The sequence below is a fragment of the Tauraco erythrolophus genome, chromosome 4 (genome assembly GCF_009769465.1).
Source record: "Tauraco erythrolophus isolate bTauEry1 chromosome 4, bTauEry1.pri, whole genome shotgun sequence".
Classification (NCBI taxonomy): Eukaryota; Metazoa; Chordata; class Aves; order Musophagiformes; family Musophagidae; genus Tauraco; species Tauraco erythrolophus.
In genome coordinates, this window is record NC_141468.1 from 4,869,338 (window position 1) to 4,893,903 (window position 24,566).

Below are 24,566 nucleotides of genomic sequence, written 5' to 3' on the forward strand. Positions count from 1 at the left end.
CTGAGCTCTCTGTAAGGATCCAGAGTGCAATTAAATCTGCCTGGTTGCTTTTGGCTGCTTCCCTCTTCCCCACAGCACATGGTGTGAATAAGCAACCGTGCTTGCTACCTGCTCTGCTACCACACTGCCAGCAGTACTGACTTGATGATCAAGCGACTGGAAAATCACTGCCCCACCTCCAGCAGCTGGAGCTCCTACAGCAACAATATGATTTAATTGTTAAATATGCAAAAAATCAGTCAAGATTGAACCTGTTTCTGTAGGTCTCTGGCAACTCTGTTTTCTCCTAACACATGGATGTCATTTAGCTCCTGGAGATGTTTCCACACCCACCCTCCTTCCTTGCAGTTCTGGAAAGGCAAGAGTATACATGAGCTCAATTTGGCCTTGCCATGTAAATGTCTGTAGTTGTCAAAGTCATCTTTGGCCAAGTTCTCTACTAAGCAAAGTCCCCTGTGGCTGATCTATAGCATTATTTGGTGATGCCTCACTTTAAAATAGACCACAGCCTTGCAGTTTGGGTTTGGAGATTTCTTTGCAGAGCAGCACCACCTGCAGTGGGGGTGGCTGGCAGAGCCTTCTGTAACCTCCTGCTGCCAAATTCCTGCTGCGTACAAATTCCTGCAGTGTAAGGAGGGAAAAGGAGCCAGGGAAAATTGGGATGAAAAATTTTTGACAATTTGGAGTAAATAAAGACTTCCTCCCTGATTAGAAAAGCAGCTAGAAATGTCTAGTCTAAATTCAAGAGGCTGCTTCGCAAGATCATAAGCTATCGCAGGTGCTTGTTCATCATCCTTTAGAGAATTTAAATCTCTGCTAAGCAGAAGGGATGCTCTGCTCACGGAGGTGGCAGGTCTGTTGGAAGCTCATGGTGGAACTTTGTTTCTCTCTGAGGGAGTCCAGACTCAAGAAGTCACTTAAACCTGAATTGTTGTTTAAATGAGATGCTTCATGGAATGGGAGCCTGCACCACTCCTGTTGCTGCTGAAGACCGGAGGCGCTTTTTAAGCGTGCAGCCTGTGCACCGAGACAGCAATAAACCACATGAAGGTTTTCGCCACCGTTTTAAGGCTCCATAGTTGTTCAGGGAACATCATGCTTAGTGGCAAATCCAGACCTCATCCCAATAACCAAGAAAGCAATACCCTCTTATGACCTGTTGATTTAAGGTTTCGATTTCTTTGTTACCTCTTCGATGCTAATGGGTCACTGCAGATGAATATCCACCCACCTCTCCTCTCTCTCTCTCTCTCTTTTTTCTTTCCCCAGGGACCATGGCTGGAGCAGGTGCTCTGAGTCACTTCTTTGCAAGGCATATCACCCAAGGTTGTCTCTCTAGATAGGCACTGTGCTATGTGATCTGTTCCTCTCACTGGGTGACTCATCAGCCCCTGGGGGTATTGCACAGATCCCTGCATGGGTTTATTTTAAGACCAGCAGCTCTCTGCACTGTTTGATATGAGTGCTGGCCTGTTTCTCCCTCCCTTCCCACTGGGAGAGCACCAATCATGCCTTTAACCATGTCCTTAACCCTTCCCCCCCGACATCCTCGTCTTCAGGAATTTAATGTACAATGTTCATCTAGCATGAAAGAGAGACAGCTGATTTCCAAGGGCAAAACCCCTTGGTTTCTTTGGCACCAAAAAGTAAAGAAATATTAAGAAGTCGCCTAGCTCTAGAGGCTTCAGAAAGGAACCGCTGTCACACATGCTGCTGTAATGCATTGCTAGGATTGGTCTTAGAGGCTGTTGATCGTCCCAAAGCTGGTCCCTGTGTCGAAAGGATGAGAAGCCAAATAGTCTTTATAGCTCCCATCGATCAGTTTGTCCGCATTGTTTTTGGCAAACCAGCAGTCAACTTCCTGCTGGCCGTTGTAGATCCTCCTCTGCTTCCACACAACAGGAACGAGCCGTCCCTTCACTTTCAGGGTGTTTGTAGGGTTTGGCTTTAATGCTTCAGTTTGATTCTGACCAACCTGCTGATGACTCGTGTTTAGAGATTCCTGAAGAAGTTTAACTTCATGGTTCAAGAACTGACCTGCGAGGCAAGATAAAAATAGAGTCCATGACTGGCTGTTTTGTGCTTGTTTATATGTTGGATGTTGTGGGTTTTTTAATAGGACACGTTTTGAGGATTCTTTGCGTATGGGGTTGTAAAAGGCTCCTCTGCAATAGCAGGATGAATCTAGGTCCTGCAATTATTTTCTAAATCTCACAAACATAGAGATTAGAATAAAACCTTATTTCTTTTTTTCACTCAAGATACATTGGCTGAGCTAAAGAGGTTTTTGAGCTGCTAGTAGTAAGTTCACTTCTGTGGCCATGGTTACTAGAGGATAACCACCCATGCGATGCCCATCAGCAAGCAGAAAGAAGATCTAGGCCTGAAGCTCCAAGTTCTCTTCCCTTGCCTTCTTGGGGGCAAGCTCTCTCAGGCCAAACTGAAACGTAGAGAGGTTTGTGCATGCGGGTGGCCTGAATCCAAAACCCCACTCCTGAGGGATCATCTCCTGCTTAACCTGGGGGTGCCTGAATGTCACAGAAAGTGTGGCTTCAGTCTTAGAGTTCTGCACCTGTATATGGCCATAAACATCACTACTTCTCATTGGCTGAAAGAACCCAACCATCTAGACATTCTCTGAGCCTACCTAAGCCTAGTTGCTTTAAAAATGTGGGAATGCCTCTTCTTTCACTTCACATTTGAAAGAAAGGAGCCACAGAAAGTACCAATGTTTCTCGATCTCAGTCAGACTCAGATGTAAACAACTCAGTCCTGCAAAAAAAAAGACCTGGACATGTACAAGTGCAGTACTTGAGGGCTACGCCAATGATGTCTGGCAATGTGCTAGCTCTGTGACTAGAGCTCTCTTTCAGAATCTGCAAGACCTCCATTGACTATCCTTTCTGCCTAGAGTGATTGAGACCCTACTGTGCCATGTCCCTGAGAGCACGTTAGCAGCTGGGCTATTCTGAATTAGGACTACTGTTAGAGAATCTCTCATTGGTGCCTTTTTCGGGGTTCTTGTGCAATATTGGGAGCATCAAGCATGTCTATTCTAATGACAAACATATTAAACAATCATAAAAAGAGTGGAAATGTGAAAAACAGACACAGCCACATAGCTGGGATAGTGCTGGATAGATAGCTCATACAAAAAAAGGTGGAAGAGGAGTTGGGGATACTAGCAATAGAGAAGTTGTTTGAGAGTGGATGCAGAAGTATCATCTGGGAACCTAATCCCCACCTGCCTTGTTTGTTACCTCCAGTCTCTGTCCTTTAAAACTGTTTGGAAGGATCATTTTTGTCTGTTTTACAGCTCTGAACCTAAGAACCTATTACCTACCCAGTAGCCCATGGGAGTCAGAAGAGAGGCCTTTACTGTTGGAGATGTAGAACCCCAGGTGATTCCTCTGATATGGGGCCGGCTTCTTGTAATGGTGGATGAGTATGACAAAGCTGATCGTGTCTCGTATCGTCACAGTGATGTTGGAATTGGCGGAGATGGACACCTCAAGGCTTCTGCTTCGCACAACAGCACTCCGATCACAGGACAGAAGAAGTCTTTCCCCATCATCCAGGATGATTCTTTTGGGTGTGATCTCTAGGTAAGACCTCTCTGGCTTATTGCTGAGGATAGTGATGGTGCTGAAGTAAGTCCGATGCTTCTTGTGGCCGTTGGGTGGTGCAGGAGCTCCAATTAATTGCCCATTCACAGTTACACCTTGCAGGAAAATAATCAATAAATGAAAGCTGGAACCAAGAATAGGTCTATTGTCTCAAAGATACAAGTCTTGCAAATGAGGACATGCAGATTCACCACCTCATGTTCGATTATTTCCCCAACCATTATTCAAAACATTATAACCAGTCTGTTATAAAATGATTCTCTTATACCACCTCAATTTACCCAACCTCAGAAGTACTGGCCTTCCCAAGAGACAAGTGCCTCCAGCCCCATTAGTCCTAACATTGCATACACAGTGCTACAGGATAGGATCAGCTGCTCCTCAGCACAGCCACTTCCTAAGTTCTGTCCAACTTGAGACCTACCTGTAATCGAGATGATGTGCGGGGATTTTCAGACACATAAGACAAATATTTGTCTTCCTGACTGCTATAGCCCGGCCAATCATGGTATGATTCACCTAGACCACCTATTTGTTGATGTGTAACTCAAACCTGAGCAAACATACTACATCTTGGAGGAGTAGGAAAAGCATCTGACAGGTCTGCTTTTCCTCATATCGCCAACTGGCATAGGGACTGGACTTCTACGAAGAGGACCTGGGTGAATCTGAATGCCGCTGTCTCAGAGGATCTCAGGGTACTAGCCAGTTGCAGTTTGAAGTCCCTCTCTACCTGACTCCCAAGAAAAGAATTAGCCTAGGAATCCACAAAGTAAGGGTTACTACCTTAGCTGACATACTTAAGACCAAGCAGGACCTGTAGAGGGAATATCTTCATATCCCATCATTCCCAGGGAGATCTGTCATTTCTGTCTTCATAGACTCAACTTGCTAGTGCTACAGAGCCTGTTTTCCTCAAGCTCATTCTGCATTTGAGCTACAGAACTGTTTAAGCAATAGCAAAAACATAGTCTGTGAAATAAGTTTGAGGGAAACATTGCCAGGAGATGGATCTTATTGACTAAGGCATGAACACAGAAGTATGGAGGCCAGACCACTGCCACACAGAACAGAATTCTTATAACTTTATTGTGGGGTTATCTTCTTTGTAAAACAAGTCGTGCATTGTCTCTGGTTCGACACCCCTTCCTCCCACTGTTTCTCTGCTCAGGACTTAATCTGCTTATTAGCTGCCCTGCTTAGAATTCCAGATGGGATCAGACCATGGTTTGGCCCCCTGAGGATCAGGCTGGCTTGGGCAAAGCAGATCCTGCATCGTGTGGGTTTTCTCAAGGCTGTCATGACCCAGTAACCAGCTTGGTTACTCTATTCTCAAGCGAACAGTACTGTAAGTAAAGAGTGAAGTTCCAGTAACAGAGCAATTTTGGCAAGTCCAAGTCTTTTATTTGCACGTTGTGACTTTGTAGCTTGAGGCCTGATGAAGTTGCACCATCAAACAGATGTGCTGTCTCTGCATGGAGGTGGCTCACGGCTTATGCAAACACTACATGCAGTATGCAAAGTGCCTGTGGCTCCTCGTTCATGTGGTTGTTGTAGCACTGGCCAAGTGCAACCCCCAGACCATACCAGATCTAATGATCAGGAACTGAGATCTCCAGTCCAGCTGGACTGAAGGGGTACAGTGTGGTCCTCATGCACTGAAGTGGATCCGTTGGCTGTTTACGTGTAATTGCTGTTCTCTTGATTCCAGCCAATGAAGACCTGAACTAGGAAAAGTTTGGATACACGTAGAGGCCAGTTCTCTCTATGGTTAGATCTACTCAGTGATAGTCTACACTTCTGTCGATGAATTGTGTCTGTAACAATAACCAGGCCTCCTCCTTGCTTAGGCTTGCTGTGAATTTACCCATAAGCTATGATAAAGCTGGAGGTCAGCAAGTGCAAGTGAACAGTTTGCCTCCCCTTCTAATCCAGGTGATTAGACCTGGAAGACTGGTGTGCACCAATTCTCCATTGTCTGGCCACAAAAACAACTTTTTCTGATTTCCTGCCACCTTCTTGCCTACGAAGCACTTCGGTATTCTAGTTTTATTGCTAGAGAGCTGGCCTTGCACTTCAGCTTTCCTCTGCAAGCAACTGCTTTGGCTGGCTGCTCACCGGATTCCTTATGATCAGAGACCAGTCGGAGAATGTCCCCTGGTTCTCCATCAATATTGAAGCAGACAGAGAACTTGCTGGAGGGAAAATCAATGACAAAGTGAGGGTCTCCATCAGCTGAGAAGATATGAAAAAAGAGACAAGTGTGAGAGACTTACACAAAACTGCAGTGTCCAAGAATGTAACAAAACCGCTTTTCAAAGTGTGTTTGTTCCTGTTTTTTCTGAGACCTCTCTGTTTGTTGTTTTTAGAGAGTCAGATGGAGTTTGCCAGGAAATGCCAAGTTTCGCTTTGTTTTTCACAAAGATTATTTTATTTTGTTTTGTTTTTCTCACAGAAGAGGTTGGGTTTTCAATGAAAACTCAAAACCCAAAGCAGTCCAGGTGAAAATCAAGATATTTTCTTCCTGGAATATCGTTTCAGTGATTTATGGGAACTGTCACACTGAACCTTCCTCGTCCTCAATGTCAGATTGGAGCAGTCAACAGCAGATTTTAAACAATCCCACGACCTTAATTTTTCAACAGTCCTTGACCATAGGTCACCATCAATTACCGGATAGTTGTTATGAATAATAAGACATGCCAAAATCCTAGTTTTTAAGGTAAATTTGACCTTATCCAGTGAAATTCAAGTCTAAATTCTTGATCTGGGCTTATTCATCAGTGTTTAATGCATGAAAAAGATGTTAAGCAGAGGTGAAGAACCAACAGGGAAGTAGCAAAACACTATAGAATTTTTTTTTTTTCCCTTCAACAACACTTTTTATGTTTCAGCAACATTATTTTATAAAATGTTATTTTTACTAGATCTAGTACAGAGAGAACATGCTTCCTGTTCTCCCCTAATCTACAGAAGTCTCAAACATGAGGATTAGGTGTTGTAGACCATCTGCCTTGATATGTTTCCTCGCACCACTTCTCATTACTGATCCTCTCTGTATTTTGTTTTTGTTTCCATTTTCCTCCCTACCCTGCAGGTCTAGCAAATAGTATTTTGGCTGATCCGTCGGGATGGTTATACCACAGTGGCACGCATCTGAAGTTTCTATAAATCAACTACTATCATTTTGAATTATTAAAGGCACTGACCTGAAGTTTTGGAGATTTTAATTCTTTGTTTATCTTGCTGTCGACGTATACCTAGAAGTGGGGAAGGAAGGCTGTTACAATGACTTACTGAGCAGCAGAAAGAGCCATAGTATAATGATGTTCCCAAAACATTATTCAGCGAGATTATGGGACATAATCCTGCAGCTACTTTAAGCTTCATTTAGAATACCAATTTTTCTTCAAGAGTTTCTGCAGAGCAGTGAGCGCTTCCAGGGGGGTGAGTCAGGTGCCTAAAATGTTTACACAAGGTCACTCAGACCACAGTTTGCAAAACTGATATGAACATCTCAGCTTTCTGTTTACCACCCCTCAGTTCATTGGCTAGGTCATCCCTGTTACCAAAGTCAGCCATGAGACATTACCTATGCAAAAACATTTCTTACCAGCACATGGTTATTTTTCCCTCGTACCTGGTGGTGCCTTGTGTCCCTGCAAGCTCTGCAACTTCTCACCAATGCCATCAGTAGAAGGGCTGATATACTCCTCTTGAGGTGGTTCTGAATGGAGCCCAGCTTCTCTCATCTTCAGAACAGTGAAGGGAGTAACAAAGTTGTACGTCAAGGCCATTGACTTGGCTTTCTCCATCAAATAGTCTCTCTCCCGATCGTCATCACTCTTCAACCGGGAATTAAGCAATTCCTTGATGGTGAGGTAACTCCATGCCCTCTCAATGTAATTTTTGTCACCTTTGCCATCATCCAGGCCGGGGACGCCTCTGATGTCATTCCTGCTCGGCAGGTCAATAGCCACATCTGTTTTGAGGAGAATGTACTTCTTGGAGTTGCTAGCAGTCACCTCCACATGGAGACTATCTGAGGTGTGGTTGATGAGTTTGCCAGCTATTATAATTTCAGAGCCATTGAAGTAGTTAGGGAAGAAGTTCTGGGTGACTTGTTCCACATTGTCTTCAGGGTAGTCAACACGGATATCGGAGAGAAGAGGCGTTCCTATTTCATCATAGAACCTTAAACAAAGACACATTTCTCACCATTAGTACTATTCATCCAAGCGCATGCATGCACTCTTGCACTTACACATGGCCATGGATACAGTCAGACTGTCTAATATGGCTCCTAAGACATTCAAGAGCACTTAGAGCTATGAGGCCCCAGATTTAACTACTGCTTCCATTGTTAATTGGCCCAGAGAGATGGGGGAGTCTCTACCCTCAGAGGTTTTCAAAGCTTAAGTGGACAAGGCCCTGAGAAACCTCACCTAAATTTGAAGTTAGCTCTTCCCTCAGCAGAAGGCTGGATTACATGACCTCCAGAGGTCCTTTTCAACCAAAATTATTCTCTGCCTCATTTTAGTTTTCAGTGTTTCTCAGGGATCTAAACAGAGTCTCTTAAGTATGTTCAAAGCATCCCAGCATGGACTGACAGTCACCTAACTTCCACTATGATTCCAGACCTCTGCAAGGAGGTATTTGGGATCACTTAAGTTTGCTTAAGAGGACCTGTCCATTAAATGTAAATTCTTGGCTTCTCAGGCTCACAGAAAGCATCCTAGTTATTTCAAAATGTACTTAGAGGAGATGCTGTTACTTACAGTTTTCTAGTAGGTTTATGCATGGTATTCCAGGGCCAGAAACTGTAAGACCAAGATGCTAGGTCCTCCAAAGCTGGAGAGATCTGAACCAAGACTTCTGTATCACTGGAAGAGCCCTAGATACTACCATTTGGGATGGTCAGTGTGGGACAGGCAGGAATACAGTTTTCCGAGGCCCGAAGGTGAAAGAAAATAAAAAAGGAATCTCACTATGCCCCCATAAACGAGGACATTTCCAAGGAATGGGGGAATCCTAACTGCTAAATACAGGCAGCCTGGCAGAAGAGAACTCACTGCTATGTCATTGCTGATGTTCTGTTGGACCAAGACATGGCTTTCGTGGAACCAGAGAGCTTAACCCAATAACTGCTTGCTACCATGACCTACCATACTTCTGAGAACACCTCGCACTGGACAGGCCAGAAAGCCTTTCCAAGGGATTAAGACCTAGTTTACAGTACTGTGTTTTCCCTGCAGCCATGTGCTTTTGATGGATCTTTCCAAGCTGCTCCGAGAATGCCATATTTCCCATTTAAATGCCAGACTCCTCATCTCTTGGCAAATCATTTGAGTCTAATTCGGTAAATAAACAAAGAATTGGCCTCAGCCCTTTTTTAGTTCAAGCTGCATTTATTTTTCACATCTGCTTAAACAGATTGTCTGGAAGCTAGAGTCACACTTTCTGTTTTATTATCGCTCCAAGGAAACCCAAAGCCTGAATTGGTTGGATTTATTTCAACGTCTCTCTGAGCACTCACTGTCTGTGATGTAGACACCTCGATGCATTTTAGAACATGAGTGAATTAAACCTGAGAACTTTCTGTGAAATAACTCCTAAGGTATAACAAATAGTGGAGTGATGGATGCAACCTGTCTTATGGAACAATGCAAGGAAGTATCTGTGTAGAAATACAACCCGCTGACCACAAAAATCAGAAATGACATTGGCACCCATGTAGATTTTCCCTCCAACAGAGATTCGAATTGGCCTCCGGCAAATGATTATGCTTTTCTGTGTAAATTTGGCACCAGATGCCAAACAGGTTTGCCATCACTGAGCTTGATAAACAGTGAGCTGTTTATCAGATAGAGGTGTTTGAACAAGAACTTTGAGTACTGGGTTCCTGCAACCCAATCAATCAGAACATCCTTAATTTGCCAAGGAATGCCACTTGCTATCCAAGATGCATATTCTGAGAAGCAAATAACATGGGCGAAGTGGCAGATGGATCTACAAAATCTGGTTTAAAACTAAGACACTCTTGTCCGTGCATAACCACCACAGAAAGAAAAGCTCTAGTGGAAGGTGCACGGTCTCATTGCTCCAGATGAATTAGACACTAGCTAGGCAAGAGGTCTCTGCTCAATGACAGTCTCTTTTTGGTTTCTGAGGTTCAAAACACTAGCATTTGGGGAGTGAAAGCCAAACGTTTTTGCCTGGAAGTACTGACACACTGCCTGACATTTTAGACAGAGCTGTGGTTGAGATATCTTTTTGCTGTTCCTCACTCTGATCTGCCCTTGGACTACAGCTCCCTGATCACAGAAGAGGAACATAATCGTACTAGATGATGAGGATTACAGGAAACTTGTTAGGAGTTTGGGTCACAAAGAATGAGAGAATGAAGTAACTACATGATCCTCTCAGGAATGATGCTTGTGTTATTTTTCAAAGTCAAATATTTTGAAGTTTGGGCATAAGGTTATCTTTGTCAAAAAATAAAGAGATTATTTTCTGCCCTAAACTAGGATCTCAATTCCTGAAACCTTCCATGCTGTTTATGTTGTCAATTTGAAGCGAGCAATGCGTCCTTTCCTCCCTCCGTCCACCTGCGAAGAGGTGGCCCTCATGCCTCCCATCTCTCCAGGTTTACATGCCCAAAACAACAATCTGAATTAGAGAAACAAATGCCTTGTTCTGAAGGGCTGGGAAGCTCCAGTACAGCTCAGGGGTCTGCTAGGAAGGAGACAATTTCTGGGTAGGCATCCTCAGTATCTGAGCATACTCTGCCTCTCTCAACCAGAGTTGAGCCTCAGACTCCCATCCCTTGCAATGTCTCCTTACAGGATTTTCCCTCCCAAAACCCTTGCCCAGAGGACCCAATTCAGATAGAAGCACAGAAAAAGCAGAACAAACCCTTTCAGGTGGCTGGCTGCATCCTCATCCTCCTGGAAATGCCTCGTCATGCCACAGTTCTCCAGTGCCATCCTCTCCAGCAGCTTGTGGTCCACATCATTGCCAATGCCGATGGTGAAGAGGCAGAATTTATCACGGATGGCATCCTTGGTGTTGCTGAGGATTTTGGACGACTGTGTTTCCCCGACAGTGGGCCTCCCGTCCGTGAGGAAGATGATCAGAGAGACACTCCTGGCATCAATGTCGTTTTGAGCGATGTAATCATTTAGCAGCTTTGCACCAGACTGGAGAGCACCGTTAATATTAGTCCCTGGGAAGGCACCAAAATTATTAGCTCGTTTCTGCTTCTAAGAGTGGTACAAATAATTTCCCTAAGCTGCCTTTAGTATGGTGACAGCATGTCTCTCCATCAGGATGTTACTTTTCTCTACATGAGGTTGCACTAGCACTTCAACGCAGTTCAACTCTGTTACTCAGCACCAGTTTGAGACAAGTGTTTATAGTCTTGTGAATTGGATTATGAATTGCAGTTTATTATGTGAAATTGCTGTATCCTTGAGTGTCTCAATGTACAGTAGTCAGTTCTGGTAAGCAGAGTCACAGCACAATACCACCTGCTGGTGCCTACAAAACCAGTTAAACTTAATTAGAGGCTCTCCCAGATGGTATCTGAACTGGGAAAACAAGTTCTGCTCATTTTGTCTGAAGGGCACAAGATTTGAAGAGAGAAAAAAAGCCTTCAAATGGGAAAACAAGTGGTTGGGTTTAGTTCTTCAAACCCCGGGGGCTAACAAATTTTAAAGGGAAGAGAAATGGCTTTGTTAGCTGAGGAATGTGTTTTCACAAAACAACTGGCTTGTGAAGAATGGAGCTGCCTGAAGTAGGGATAGAGGGAGAAAACAGAAAATAAATGAGGGAATAGATGTACTTTAGAAGAATAGCCATGAAAAGGATTCAAACCTACTGCATGTTCAGAAAAAACAAAGCAGGAAAATGAATACAGGTTTCTCCTTGCTCCATGTATTTTTTGTGCTAGTCAGAGCAAAGAGGGATTGGTTGTGAAACCTTTGCAAGATCAGTAGATCTGGGTTAAAAACAGCTCTCGGACAAAAAGCAGGTGAAATGTGTTAAGAGCCATACACAATAGAGTCCTCATAGGGGTCCATAAGAGGACATCTAGGGAGGTTACCAGCAAAGATGTGCTAGTACGTCTGCCAATGCATCATGTACCTAGAAATTTAGTGTGCACAGCTCCAGTGACTGCAGCAAGATGAGGAACAGGAAAGGGGTTAAGACTTCTGAAAAGTCCTCAAAATCCACACTGCATTTTTGCAAAATGGTTTTGAATCAAAACCCTGCACCTAAATTATAGAATCATAGAATGGTTTGGGTTGGAAGAGACCTCAAAGATCATCTAGTTCCAAACCCCCTGCCATGGGCAGGGAAATCCTCCACTACACCAGGTTGCCCAAAGCCTCATCCAACCTGGCCTTGAACACTTCCAGGGATGGGGCATCCACAACTTCTCTGGGCAACCTGTTTTAGTGCCTCACTACCCTCATAGTGAAGAATTTCTTCCTTTTATCTAATCTAAATCTACCCTCATCTCCTAATACTCTCTCAGTCTCTATCCAGATCCAAAATTTCAGAACAATTTTTTTTTCCCTCAGAAACAAAAGAAAATCATTTCATGTGGCAGATAGTGTCATTTCAAATCCAGCCACATCAGATCTACCAAGCACTGAAAACTGCCTTTTGCCACATGCACAGATATTTAGCAGCAATATTTTGTTCCCATTTCTTTGGTGTGTGAGTGTGACACAGCTGTGTAAGCACAGCATGTTCTTCATGTGTGTCATCTATGCACCTGACTATGCTGGCCTGTCGTGGAGAATCACTTCACCTTCCTGTTGAACCTGAGTTAATCATTTCCTTTTACTTTTGTTCTCTGGCAGGTTCATGGGCAAACTGAGCTGGTTCCTGCACAGCTCTTTTGGCACTTGAGGAGTAAAAAGCTTTGTAATCTGAGTTTAGTTCCACTATTGGTAATTGTTTAACTGGGCAGGTCCCTTGACCACTTCCTAAACTCTTCCTCTCACAATACAAACAGTACAGCAAACCATCCTGTTTGCTGTGGTTTTCTATCAGGGGGTTTCCTTTGCTAGGAGTGGTCACTGCTCAAGGGCAGCCATGGGAAGACCCTGTCTGACCTTCAACCAGCTGTGACTGCTTGCATGGGGAAGGATTTGCGTAGGTCGTTCTGCAGCGCTCTGCTTACCTGAGGAGTACTCAGCTAGGATGGGCAGAGCTGCCAGAGTAGGTTGGGTTACAAACCTCACTAGGTTTTTATGTACAAGTGCCCATAGCCTCATAGGACACCACTGAATCAAGTTCAAAATCATGCCTGCACTCTGCCACTGTTCTGAGGTCTCCTCCTCTCCCTGCTTCACTTCTGGCAACAAGGCACAAGCAAAAAGGGACAAGACGTTCTTAAATGTCATTCTGACTGTTCCCTGGTAGAGGCAAGAAGACAGTACTAGGTGAGAAAACAGGTCTTGCAGAAGGCAATCCCACAGCCCACACTGGGTAGTCCATCCCTGGAGTTTCCAGCCCAAACAAAATCACGTGCCAGCTTTTACACAGGCTTTCAGAAACTGTACAAGTACTAACCCTGTGTGTCCTTCACCAGGATATGGTATATTTTCCTATGTCCTCAAGAAATAACCCTGGGAACTTTGCCACTCTGAAGGTCTCACCAGATAAATGGGAGAATGGGCCCAGTTGGCTTTAATAACTATGTCAGGTCATATGACTGGATCTGGGGACACCTTCCCATCATGTACACTGATAAAAGGCACATGTCATTCTGTCACATAACCCTGAATGGAGGCAGGGAAGGGGCCCCCTTGTCCCATGACCTAAGTCCCAATGTCTTTTTATCGCTACATGCTACAGGACCACATTCACCACTCTTCACTCTGGTGTAGTTAGTTGGACAGCAAAATTAATCCCGCTCGTTTCTCTGGATCGTACCTCCAGTAGGCGACATGTTATGAATGTACTTTTTGGCATCTCTTATATTATTTGGAGTAACTGGCACCAGCCGGTCCTGCTGCCAGACCTTTATTCGGTTGGAAAAGCCAATGATATTGAAGTGGTCTTCAGGCCTTAGGTCCTGCAGAATTGTGAAGAGAGCTTCTTTGGTCTAGAAAGAGAAGAGAAAAGAGACCGGTAGGCACAACTGTCACTGCTTCAGCAGGCAGGAATTTAATTCTTAAGATGTTTACTGATCTTACAGATATTTCTACACTGACAGTTTGGCTCATGAAGAAGACTGGGGTGTCCTTCTCTGTCTCAAGGCCTGATCTCTGTGGTGCCAGGTGTAAATATAAGACGAAAGAACAACTCTTGCCCAAAAGATCTTGCAAAGATGTGAGACATGCCTGGATCTAACTAAACTTAAAAATCAGGCATGACAACTAGGACTGAGTGACTGAGAGAACCATGACTTGAACTAAAAGTTACTGAATAACGTTGACTAATACTGAAAGCCTCGTGGATTTCTTCTAAAGCCCTCTAGACTTGCAGTAAGCTGTAAGTGGCATATGGTAAAAAGGTTACTTACAAGTTGAAATACCTCTAAATATGTCAAGGATGCACATGCTCTGTTCGTAATAGATACTGATTGGTATATACATACTCAATGAATAGTTCCAGCAATTAACAAATGTTTAAGCTAATATGTTCAAATGAATAAGCTATAAAAAGGAGCCCTGACTAGACATTGCAGATTCTACCTGCTAGTCTGTTTTATCCCAGGCATGTTGTTTTTCCCGCTGTATACCAGCATTATCCCACCTGGAGTACTGCGTTCAGCCCAGGGGCCCCCAACATAAAGAGGACATGGAGCTGTTGGGGGGAGTCCAGGAGGGCCACGAAGATGATCCGAGGGCTGGAGCACCTCTGCTATGGAGACAGGCTGAGAGAGTTGGGGCTGTTCAGCCTGGAGAAGAGAAGGCTCCGGGGTGATCTTATCGCAGCCTTCCAGTACTTCAAAGGGTCCTACAGGAAAGCTGGAGAGGGACTTTTGACAACGGCATGTAGTGGTAGGACAAGGGGTAATGGATTTAAATTGAAAGAGGGCAGATTTAGATTAGATCTAGGGAAGAAATTCTTCCCTCTGAGGGTGGTGAGGCACTGGCACAGGTTGCCCGGAGAAGTTGTGGATGACCCACTGGAAGTGTTCAAGGCCAGGTTGGATGAGACTTTAAGCAAAATTGGAACTAGATGATCTTTAAGGTCCCTTCCAACCCAAACCATTCTATGATTCTATGACTATATTGCTCTGCTGTTCATCATGCTATGTAAATATAGGCAACTAGAGTGAGGAAAGCTGGTATCAAGCTAAGTTCACAGTGAGAGAGTTTAAGGTTCCTGAGTGACAGGAAAGACAGACCACTGAGGCTAAGTCAACAGGAATAGTGCAGATGTGTCCAGTACTCCCCAGTGTGACCAACTTTGCTTTAGCAGCCATGTAGCTGTGTTCGCATGGAGACAAGCTTCGGCTTAGTAAGACCAGCTGAGAGAAGATGCCCAAGAACAGCCTCTCTCCATGCACACATACCCTATATTGAGATGCAAAACACATGAGAGGAACACAAGGCAATATCTGTAAGCAGCAGGATCAGCACCTTCTCAGCTCTGTGTCATCTTGGCCACCATTAAGACTTCCAGATTCCAAGGAAAGCTAGGCAGGAAATAACATGGTGGACTCATCAACACTTAAAGGTTTCTTTCATGCCTATCAGGGAAATATGTGAAGGGCTTGTCCAGAAAAAAATACAAAAGGTAATCAGCAGTGCTGGAAACCACATGTTTCTAGGCCTGATGTTGCTATGTAAAGACAGTTTGGAAGGGAGCTCAAAGGACTGATCAAGCTGTGTCATCGATATCCCTCTGGATTCTGCATTGAAGCTGATGATGCAGTGATGCAACTGCAAACAAATTACCCACTGCAGTGGAATCTCTAATCCTCCCAGCTGGTGACTTGGCTTCCAGTTCATCTGAAGTAAAAGGGAATATTTCCCATCATTTCAAACATTTTGGAGCCAGGTCTGAAGTCCCTCTCTGCCAGTTTCTGTCCTCTGTATAAACCATTTTCCTCTGTAGGGATCACAGGATTCCTCCTTCCATTTGCTTAGCTGGAACATTGCTCCACATCTCACCACCATGCCTTTTATGACTATTTCATAGATAAGAATACTAAATGAAATGCTGGTGGAAGAGGCTCTGTCAAAGATGAGGAGAGAATCCCACTAGGTTCACATCATGATGTGCACCAAATAGGTGCACAGTACCTGAAGGGGGCCTACAAGAAAGCTGGAGAGGGACTTTCTACAAGGGTATATAGGGATAGGACAAGGGGCAATGGATTTAAACTGAAAGAGGGGACATTTCAATTAGATATAAGGAAGAAATTCTTTACATTGAGGGTGGTGAGGTACTGGAACAGGTTGCCCAGAGAATTTGTGGCTGTACCATCCCTGGAAGTGTTCAAAGCCAGGTTGGATGAGGCTTTGGGCAACCTGGTGTCGTGGAGGGTTTCCCTGCCCATGGCAGGGAGGTTGGAACTAGATGATCTTTGAGGTCCTTTCCAACCCTAACCATTCTATGATTCTATGATAAATAAACCTTCAAGAAGATGAATACTTGCCCCAAACATAAGGCTGTCTCCCCAGTCTAACAGTCCATAGAGAACTTGCTAAGATGAACTAAACAGCCATTATTTGAAAAAGAGAAGGTTTTATACTCTCTCATCTCCTTTTCTACAACAGCCTTTCGTTTTTAAAAATGCATCAGATAATACATGACATCAACCTTCAGAGGGACACTCAAACATTCACAGTCCCATTTTACAGAAGTGAAAACTGAGGTCCAGACTACTTTAGGAATGATGTCAAGGCCACAAACAGAGAGCTTTCCAAAACTTAGAGTTTCCAGCTGTCAATCCAGTAGGCCAGGTCATCTCTCATGCATGCATAGAAGGGCAAAGAAACAATCACACAGTGGAGAAAAGGACTCTTGGGTTTATTAAAAGGACTCAATTTATTTAAAAGGACTCAATTCTAGGGGAAGTTAGGAGGGGGAACACTAAAACGGCCAAGCTGGACTTTGGGAGAGCTGACTTTGGGCTGTTTAGAAGTCTGGTTAACAAAGTCCAATGGGAGACAGCTCTCAAGGGTAAGGGGGCGCAGGAGGGATGGTTACTATTCAAAAAGGAAATTCTGGAGGCACAGGAGCGAGCTGTCCCTGTGTGCCGGAAGTCGAGCCGCCGGGGTAGAAAACCAGCTTGGATAACAAAGGAGATTTGGGAACATCTCAAAAGAAAAAGGGATGTCTACAAGTCTTGGAAGAATGGGCAGGCATCCAGGAATCAATACAGGGAGGAAGTTAGGGCATGTAGGGAGATAATCAGGGAGGCAAAAGCCCAACTGGAACTTAGACTAGCCAGCTCCGTAAGGGACAACAAAAAGTCTTTCTATAAATATATTAATAACAAAAGGAGGACTAAAGATCACCTCCAGCCCCTACTGGACTCAGGGGGTACGTTAGTCACTAGGGATGAAGACAAGGCTGAGGTCCTTAATGCCTTCTTTGCCTCAGTCTTTAATAATAAGGTCAGCAGTTCCCAGGTGAGCTGGCCTTCGGTGTCTGAGTGCAGGGAGGGAGAGCAGATCGAAGCTCCTGTGATCCAAGAGGAACGGGTCAAGGATCTGCTCCTTCGGCTGGATGCCCACAAGTCTATGGGGCCTGATGGTATCCACCCGAGAGTCCTGAGAGAGCTGGCGGATGTCATTGCCAAACCCCTGTCCATTATCTTTGGGCAGTCTTGGCTCACTGGGGAAGTTCCGCTGGACTGGAGGCTGGCGGATGTTACCCCCATTTACAAAAAAGGGCGGAAGGAGGATCCGGGGAACTACAGGCCTGTCAGTCTGACCTCAGTGACAGGCAAAGTCATGGAACAGGTTATCTTGAGTGCTATTAATGAGCACATACAGGTTAACCGGGTGATCAGGCCCAGTCAACATGGGTTTATGAAAGGCAGGTCTTGCCAATCAAACCTGATCACCTTCTATGACAGGGTGACCCGCCTGGTTGACGAGGGAAGGGCTATGGATGTAGTTTTCCTGGACCTCAGTAAAGCCTTTGATACAGTTTCTCATACTGTTCTGGTGGAGAAACTGGTAACTGCTGGCCTGGATAGGTACACCCTCCTTTGGGTTAAAAACTGGCTGGATGGCCGGGCCCAAAGAGTGGTGGTAAATGGGGCTAAATCCGGCTGGAGGCCGGTCACCAGTGGGGTTCCCCAGGGCTCAGTGCTGGGTCCAGTTCTGTTTAACATCTTTATCAGTGACCTGGATGAGAGGATTGAATGTACCCTCAGTAAATTTGCGGACGACGCCAAGCTGGGAGGCTGTGTCGATCTGCTCGAGGGTAGGGAGGCCCTTCAGAGGGATTTGAACAGACTGGATCGTTGGGCTGAGGCCAATGGCATGAGCTTTAATAAGGCCAAGTGCAGAGTCCTTCACTTGGGGTATAAAAACCCCAAGCATCGCTATAGGCTCGGGGAGGAGTGGCTGGAGAGCTGCCTGGCGGAGAAGGACCTGGGGGTGTTGGTTGACTACCGGCTTGATATGAGCCAGCAGTGTGCCCAGGTGGCCAAAAAGGCCAATGGGATACTGGCATGTATCAAGAATAGTGTGACCAGCAGGAGCAGGGAAGTGATCCTGCCCCTGTACTCAGCACTGGTGAGGCCGCACCTGGAATATTGTGTCCAGTTTTGGGCCCCTCGCTTTAAGAGAGATATTGAGCTCCTGGAGCGAGTCCAAAGAAGGGCAACTAAACTGGTCAAGGGGCTGGAAAATAAAACTTATGAGGAGCGGCTGAGGGAGTTGGGGCTGTTTAGCCTGGAGAAGAGGAGGCTGAGGGGAGACCTGATTACGGCCTATAAATACTTGAGAAAAGATGGTGGGGAGTTAGGGGAAGGGCTCTTTACATTAGTGATGGGTGATAGAACAAGAGGAAATGGGCATAAGCTTAGTCAGGGGAGATTCAGGTTGGATGTTAGGAAGTATTTCTTCTCTGAAAGGGTTGTCAGCCACTGGAATAAGCTGCCCAGGGAGGTGGTTGAGTCCCCATCCCTGGATGTGTTTAAGAATAGGGTGGATGATCTACTTGAGGATATGGTTTAATGGGATTAGGGATGGTTGGACTCGATGATCTCTAAGGTCTTTTCCAACCTAGAAATCTATGAATCTATGAATCTATTTCATGATAACAAGTGTAGCCCGTGCATTTATCCCTAAAAAAATGGGATCAAAGTAATCAGAAAGTGAAAATTGAGAAGCTTCTGTCCTGTGTGAGTGCGATCAGGCCTTCTGTCAACCTCTGCTGAAGGAAATTTTGGGCAGGATGTCAAAGCAAGAAATGATGAGACCTCGTCAGCTCCCCATTTGCAACATCCCTCCTTCTCTCCACCCCAGGGTAGGCAAGGGAGAGAAACGAAGCAGCTTAGAAGCAAAGATTTGGAGGAAAACTCCCCCAGTCTCATTATCCATATTGTAGTCCTGATTATATTTAACATCACTTGGCCTCTCCCATTACAAAACACCTCTTTTCAGCTTTTTGCAATTCTGTCAAATTGCACTTTTCTCAGAGGGGTTTATTTGGCCGAAACAGCTCTGTTGTTTCTGAGAACAAGGCAAGAGGAAAAATAATCGTGCTTTGGCCTTCATGCAGAGAGAACACATCTCACCTCCCGCGTGTTCAGAGTTTCCTTTTGACATTCTTGCCTACGTTCAGCTAAAAGAAAAGGAAAACAGAAAGGAAAACAGCAAGGAGAAACAACACAGAGCAGCAGTGCAGTTTGTGTGTACACAGCATCCAAGCTAGAATTGCAGAGGGGTCAGCAGGGAACCAAAGCACTTTCCTAGAAAACACAGCACTTCCCCACATCCTCATACAAGGGCCAAATGTGGGGTTGGGACCATCTCTCTCTCTCCTTCTTTTATTCACTCTTTCCTTTTTGTCTCTTATTTTGTGACAGTGAAGTCATTTCAATATAGTTTGAGTCAGTTTCTCCCAGGAAAAAGTTCTGTCATATTTTAATGCACATCCACAGGCCACCTGGATTCTGGCATCTCTATCATGTGCTTGTCTCTGCAACTTCAAAAAAGGAAAAAAACCCACACACAACTTTGAATTTTTGTAATATGTATACTTACAAACATATGTAAGAGCGTGTGTACGTGCACATGGTTTTGCTCCAAAGCAAACAAAATGAGGAAAACCATATGGTTCATTTTCCTGCAGCTTTTACCTCATCCCCAGTAAAAATGAAGGGTGGGATTCAGCTTTCCCAACTCAGTCATTAGAAAACTGGGCACTGCATCTAATCCCTCTCTAGGCAGGAGAAGACACCTCCAGAGAGTAATCCATCCCATCTGTCTTGGATAGGTTTTAGGATGGGCTGAGTCATTGTCTGGAAGTGCCTGTCTCCCAGCATTGCCTCCAAGAGACTGAGTAGCTCAACTATAGAGAGGTGAGACTCACCTCAAGACCTAATCCTGCCCAGTCCTGAGCATTATAGTCCTTACTGGAGCCAAAAGGAGCTGAACTGGCTCTCCACCTCTCTCAGAGTGCTCTGAATTGCCTGGCTCATCCTATGTGTTTCCATCTCTCCTCCCAGCCCATGAGGACCTCCAGGTTTATCCTAAAGACTGCAGTCCTTATTGGCAACATGCACTTTGCTACCGATATCCCTCACCCATAAATGGTCTGCAAGAGACGTGACTTCCCTCCAGAGGCTTGGATGTGATTCAGGAGCTGGCAGGCAAAAGCAACTTTAAATAAGGAGAATATTTTGGTAAAAGTGCACTGCTTGAAATCCTTAAGTACGCAGCTATGACGGAGTGCTCTTGGTGCCCAGCCCTCTCCTCCAGTCTCCACCAGCCTCCAGGCAAGGATTTGCAGAGCTCTTCCTGCAGAGAGTGCCTGGCAGCGGCTTCAGTCAGGACTCTGCAGCAGGTTTCTCTTTCTGGCCTTGTAAGGCCACAGCTGGAACTTCTCCTGGCTCCAAGGAGCCAAGGGCTGAGGCTGCCGTGGGATTCCCAAGCTGCTCTACTGCTGATGGGGTCTTTGCACTTCTACTCCTTCCTGGCCCCAGTGACTCATTGCACTGAAACTCATGCCAAAGGCGCCCTCCTTCGAGGCAGAAAGTTAACCATTTCTTCCCTGCTGAGGGCCAGATCGTTCCTCCAAGGCTGTGCATACAATACTGATTTATTTTGAGGATAAGCTGGGCACAGATCCAACCCACTTGCACTGAGGAAGCCCAGTTTAAGGGCCCGGCACCCTTGTGCCAGGTGAAACACCTCCCAACCTATCTGCCTGCGTAGATGCATTTTTGTGTGGAGGGTGGAGCAGGGATTAAAGGAGAGGCTGTCAGGAAGTAGCAATACAGAACAGCTGGAAAAAAAATAAATTGCCAGTTGTGAATGGTTTGGAGCTGTCAGAGGCAAGTTTTAAATGAGGATTTAAAGAGGATAACTCAGTGGAAGAAGATTCCTCCATCTCCCCCAAATTAGCATGGATGAAATTGAGCTGAAAAGTGGAGACTGAATTGCCACTCCAGAGCATCTGAGTCGAGGAGCCGTGCTGGTGAATGAGTTGTCAGCACAGCTGGAACCCAGGGCTTGAAACATCCACCACCAGGGCTACAAAAATACCACTCCCCAAATCTGGAGCAGGAGTCATAGTCTACAACTGAGGACTGGTGGGATGACCATAGCTGCCAGGGAGAGATCACAGGTTTTGTGTGTGCTTCAGAAATGAGGAGAAGCTGAAGATGGGCTCATACTGTCTAAATGACCAATGTGCAGATGGTGTGTTCTCAAGCCTGCAAGGTCAGAGACAAGCCAGCTTCCAGATACCACTCCGGTCTTTATTGTCACCTCCAAACTGATACCTGGGCATGCAACACAACTGCTGCTCTTCTGGTTCTTGATTGCTAAGGGCCCTGCATCATGGCCTAGATGATTCAGGGCTGTATGACCTCCAGCAACAGCAGAATGAGAACTCCCTCAGCTACACTCCAGGTCAGCTGTGACCTCACCTATGTACCTGGCCCTTGGGGCTAGCTCTGACAGACCTCACTTTGCTTGAACACCGGTGGAGAAAAGCATGGGAAGAGACACACTGCCATGGGAGAGCTGAGAGCCTTCAGCCCTGTCTTGGGTCAAAGAGCTGCCTCAGAGACATCTGTGATGATGTCAGACCATCTAGGCACCTTTTAGGAGGAATCTGAGTCCTGGTGACATTTCTCTCACAGTCTCTTGTTTGTTTGAGGAGCAGGGTGAGGGCAAAGCCTGGCTACCCTGAAAGCTGTCAGTTCAAAGGGAGACAATGTGTGGTTGTTTGATTCTGTGGCGTTGCCAGACATTGGCCTTGCTATGAAGCAAGGGGGGAATTCACATATCTCATTATAATGCATGTCCCAAGCCCACGTATCCACGCTTTCCATTGCCTAGGAGAACTTGTAAGTGCTTCGTCCTAGGCCCACATGGTCTGTGCTAGCTTCATGCCAGCCCATTGAAAAGAAAAAAAAAAAAAAATCAAAGGACTCTCAGTTCATGCCAACTCTAGTTCTGTATGGATAATGGGTCTCTGCAGCACTGCAATGGAACTCAGCACCTCTTGGAAACAGCTTCCAGACGCAGAGGGAACTCTGTCCCAGCACCCGCCCCGCCGGTGCCTCTGAGATCACTTTTGCCAATCCTCAGCTGCACCCTGCACGCCCAAACACAGCTGGCATCTGCCCTCGCAACGGCTGGGCAGTGAGACATCGACACCAGCGACACAGCCCCTTTCCAGCTTCAGCCAGCTCCAGGGAACTACGTGGGCATGAGATCAGTCAGTCTAAAGAGCATGGCTGGCAGAGGAAAGCATTCTCCACCGAAGCCTTTGGAAAGCAGTACCCATTGGCTGAAAGCGCTGCGCTAGAAGAGTCTGCAGAAAACAGACATGGGACTGTCTGCAACCACATAATGAAGAATGTCACAACTAGAAGGCAAAATTTCAGTGGGCTTTACTTAGTCCTTCCAGATTCCCCATGAGGGACCATATGTGACAAGAAAAGAGATCAGGCACAAGATGTAAGCTCAAAGGGAAGCAGGAGCCCACAGCTCTGACCAAGGGCTCAGAAACCGCATCTCCTACAGTGAGAAGGAGAAAAGAACAAGTAAATATGTTGTTTGGCAAAATGCTGCAAGGAAGCACAGGAAGAAAAAACAGAGGAGCTCCCCCCTCCCCTTCAATATCCTCTATGCTTTGGTTCATATCTTTCCCTTTCCAAACACGCACAGGCAGCTGATGAAAAGCTCCAGAGATAGCTTTTCAAAGCTACCACAGTCATAGCTGGTCACTTCTGCCCACTGTCAGAGGGATTAGTACTGTCCATTCGGGAAAGGCTGGCATCAGTTGCACCTGAAATGGTACTATGGAGGTCTGACAAGGTGCTGCCATAGATGTGGTTTGGGATTCAGTAGCCAAGGGAAAGGTTGCATGAGCTCCTCTGCTGTTTTACAGGGAGGAGCTGAGGTACAGAGAGAGCAAAGCTTTGGGCAGTGTCATTCTTGCTGAGGTTTGAAGCCACATCTTGTGAGTTCTGTCTTCTTCTACAGCCCTGTTTCCTTTCTGCACACACTATGCAGGTCAGATGCCAGTTGCCTGCACAGCACAGGGACTTTTGTACCAAAAATGGGTTTTAACCCAGAAGTATATCCTTGGAATATTTTTGCCTTCCTCCATTCCCCTCTTGGGGAGGACAATCTGCCCTTTCATCTTCTGCCGGAGCGTCATGCAGTTCAGGGACTGCAGCTCACCCTCTCCCTGTCAATGTATCTTTGTACTTTCTTCCTGGCAGACACTGGTGGTGTAACCAAGAAAAACTCCTTCACAATTCTGGACAACAAGCGTTTTGTTTCCCATTGACACTGGCCTGCGATGAGAGGGAGTTTGGTTGTAGAGCTCTGGACAATAAAGGTCTGTCTCCAGTCCATGGTCCAGCCTCTCTCCCCTGAATATCATGGATCCCTTGCTAATAACTTGAACATTGCTGACTCCCTATATGGCCTTAGAAAAAGTTGCTATGCAGTTTCCCTGTCTGCAAAAGAAATTCTCCATCATTTAGAGCAACTGTTTTTATTGCCTTTTCTGAAAAAGATTTTCCGCTCAACATTGAGTAAATCACTTAGCTCCACATTCTTCCAGGGCGTTTAAGCACTGGATTTCTGCTCAGTGGAAGATAAAACTGTTTTCAAGGATGCGGACAAGTTTAGCTATCATTTGGGGTAACTTACTTCTCTAGCACCCAACAGCATGGTGAGGATGAAGACATGAAAAACTGCAAGATGATCTGATTTCTTAGGAACTAGAGTTTCGTGTTCCCAGAGGGCAAAGTAGATGCTCAGTCTTTGCAGTCTCACTGCAGTGTTGAGGACATAAATAAATGCCTGCACAAAGTTTTAAGGAGGCAAGCTCTTATCAGCACCTAGCATCATTACTTCAAGCATTTATCAGCAGTGCAGCATGGATTACGTTTGAAGGAGTAAAGGTTTTTGTACAACAAATCAAAAGGATATTTTAAAGGCTGCCCCACAGTGCCATACTGAAATAACCCTACTGGAAACAACGGTGCTACCCGGGCAGACAGCCAGACTGACACAGCAGTGTAACAAGGCCACGTTCTTGTCTTGTGCTTAGCTCATTTTAAGTGGGACCATATCCCATAACATGCCAGTTGGCCACTCAAACCCCCACCCTGCCGGCATGACAAACAATTTCCATGGAGCTAGTAGCAAAAAGGTCAACACCAAGGGAGAAGTGCCCCATGCCCTCAGTGCAGAGCTTGACATCTCTCCCTCTGCCCTCCTCAGAAGATGAAGTTAGTCCCAGAGCATGAAAACT

General features: G+C 45.5%; 1 protein-coding gene across 1 annotated transcript in view; it reads right to left on the minus strand.

Moving 5' to 3' along the window:
* Nucleotides 1–1,738: 1,738 nt before the first annotated feature.
* ITIH5 (inter-alpha-trypsin inhibitor heavy chain 5) overlaps nt 1,739–24,566 on the minus strand; it is a 51,596-nt gene continuing 28,768 nt past the window's right edge. The window contains exons 8-14 of the mRNA XM_086610276.1: nt 13,575–13,746; nt 10,542–10,851; nt 7,267–7,820; nt 6,836–6,886; nt 5,745–5,861; nt 3,344–3,721; nt 1,739–2,037 (exon numbers count right to left, since the gene is read on the minus strand). Of these exons, the coding sequence (XP_086466402.1) occupies nt 1,739–2,037; nt 3,344–3,721; nt 5,745–5,861; nt 6,836–6,886; nt 7,267–7,820; nt 10,542–10,851; nt 13,575–13,746 (1,881 nt within the window). The remainder of the gene's footprint in view (nt 2,038–3,343; nt 3,722–5,744; nt 5,862–6,835; nt 6,887–7,266; nt 7,821–10,541; nt 10,852–13,574; nt 13,747–24,566) is intronic.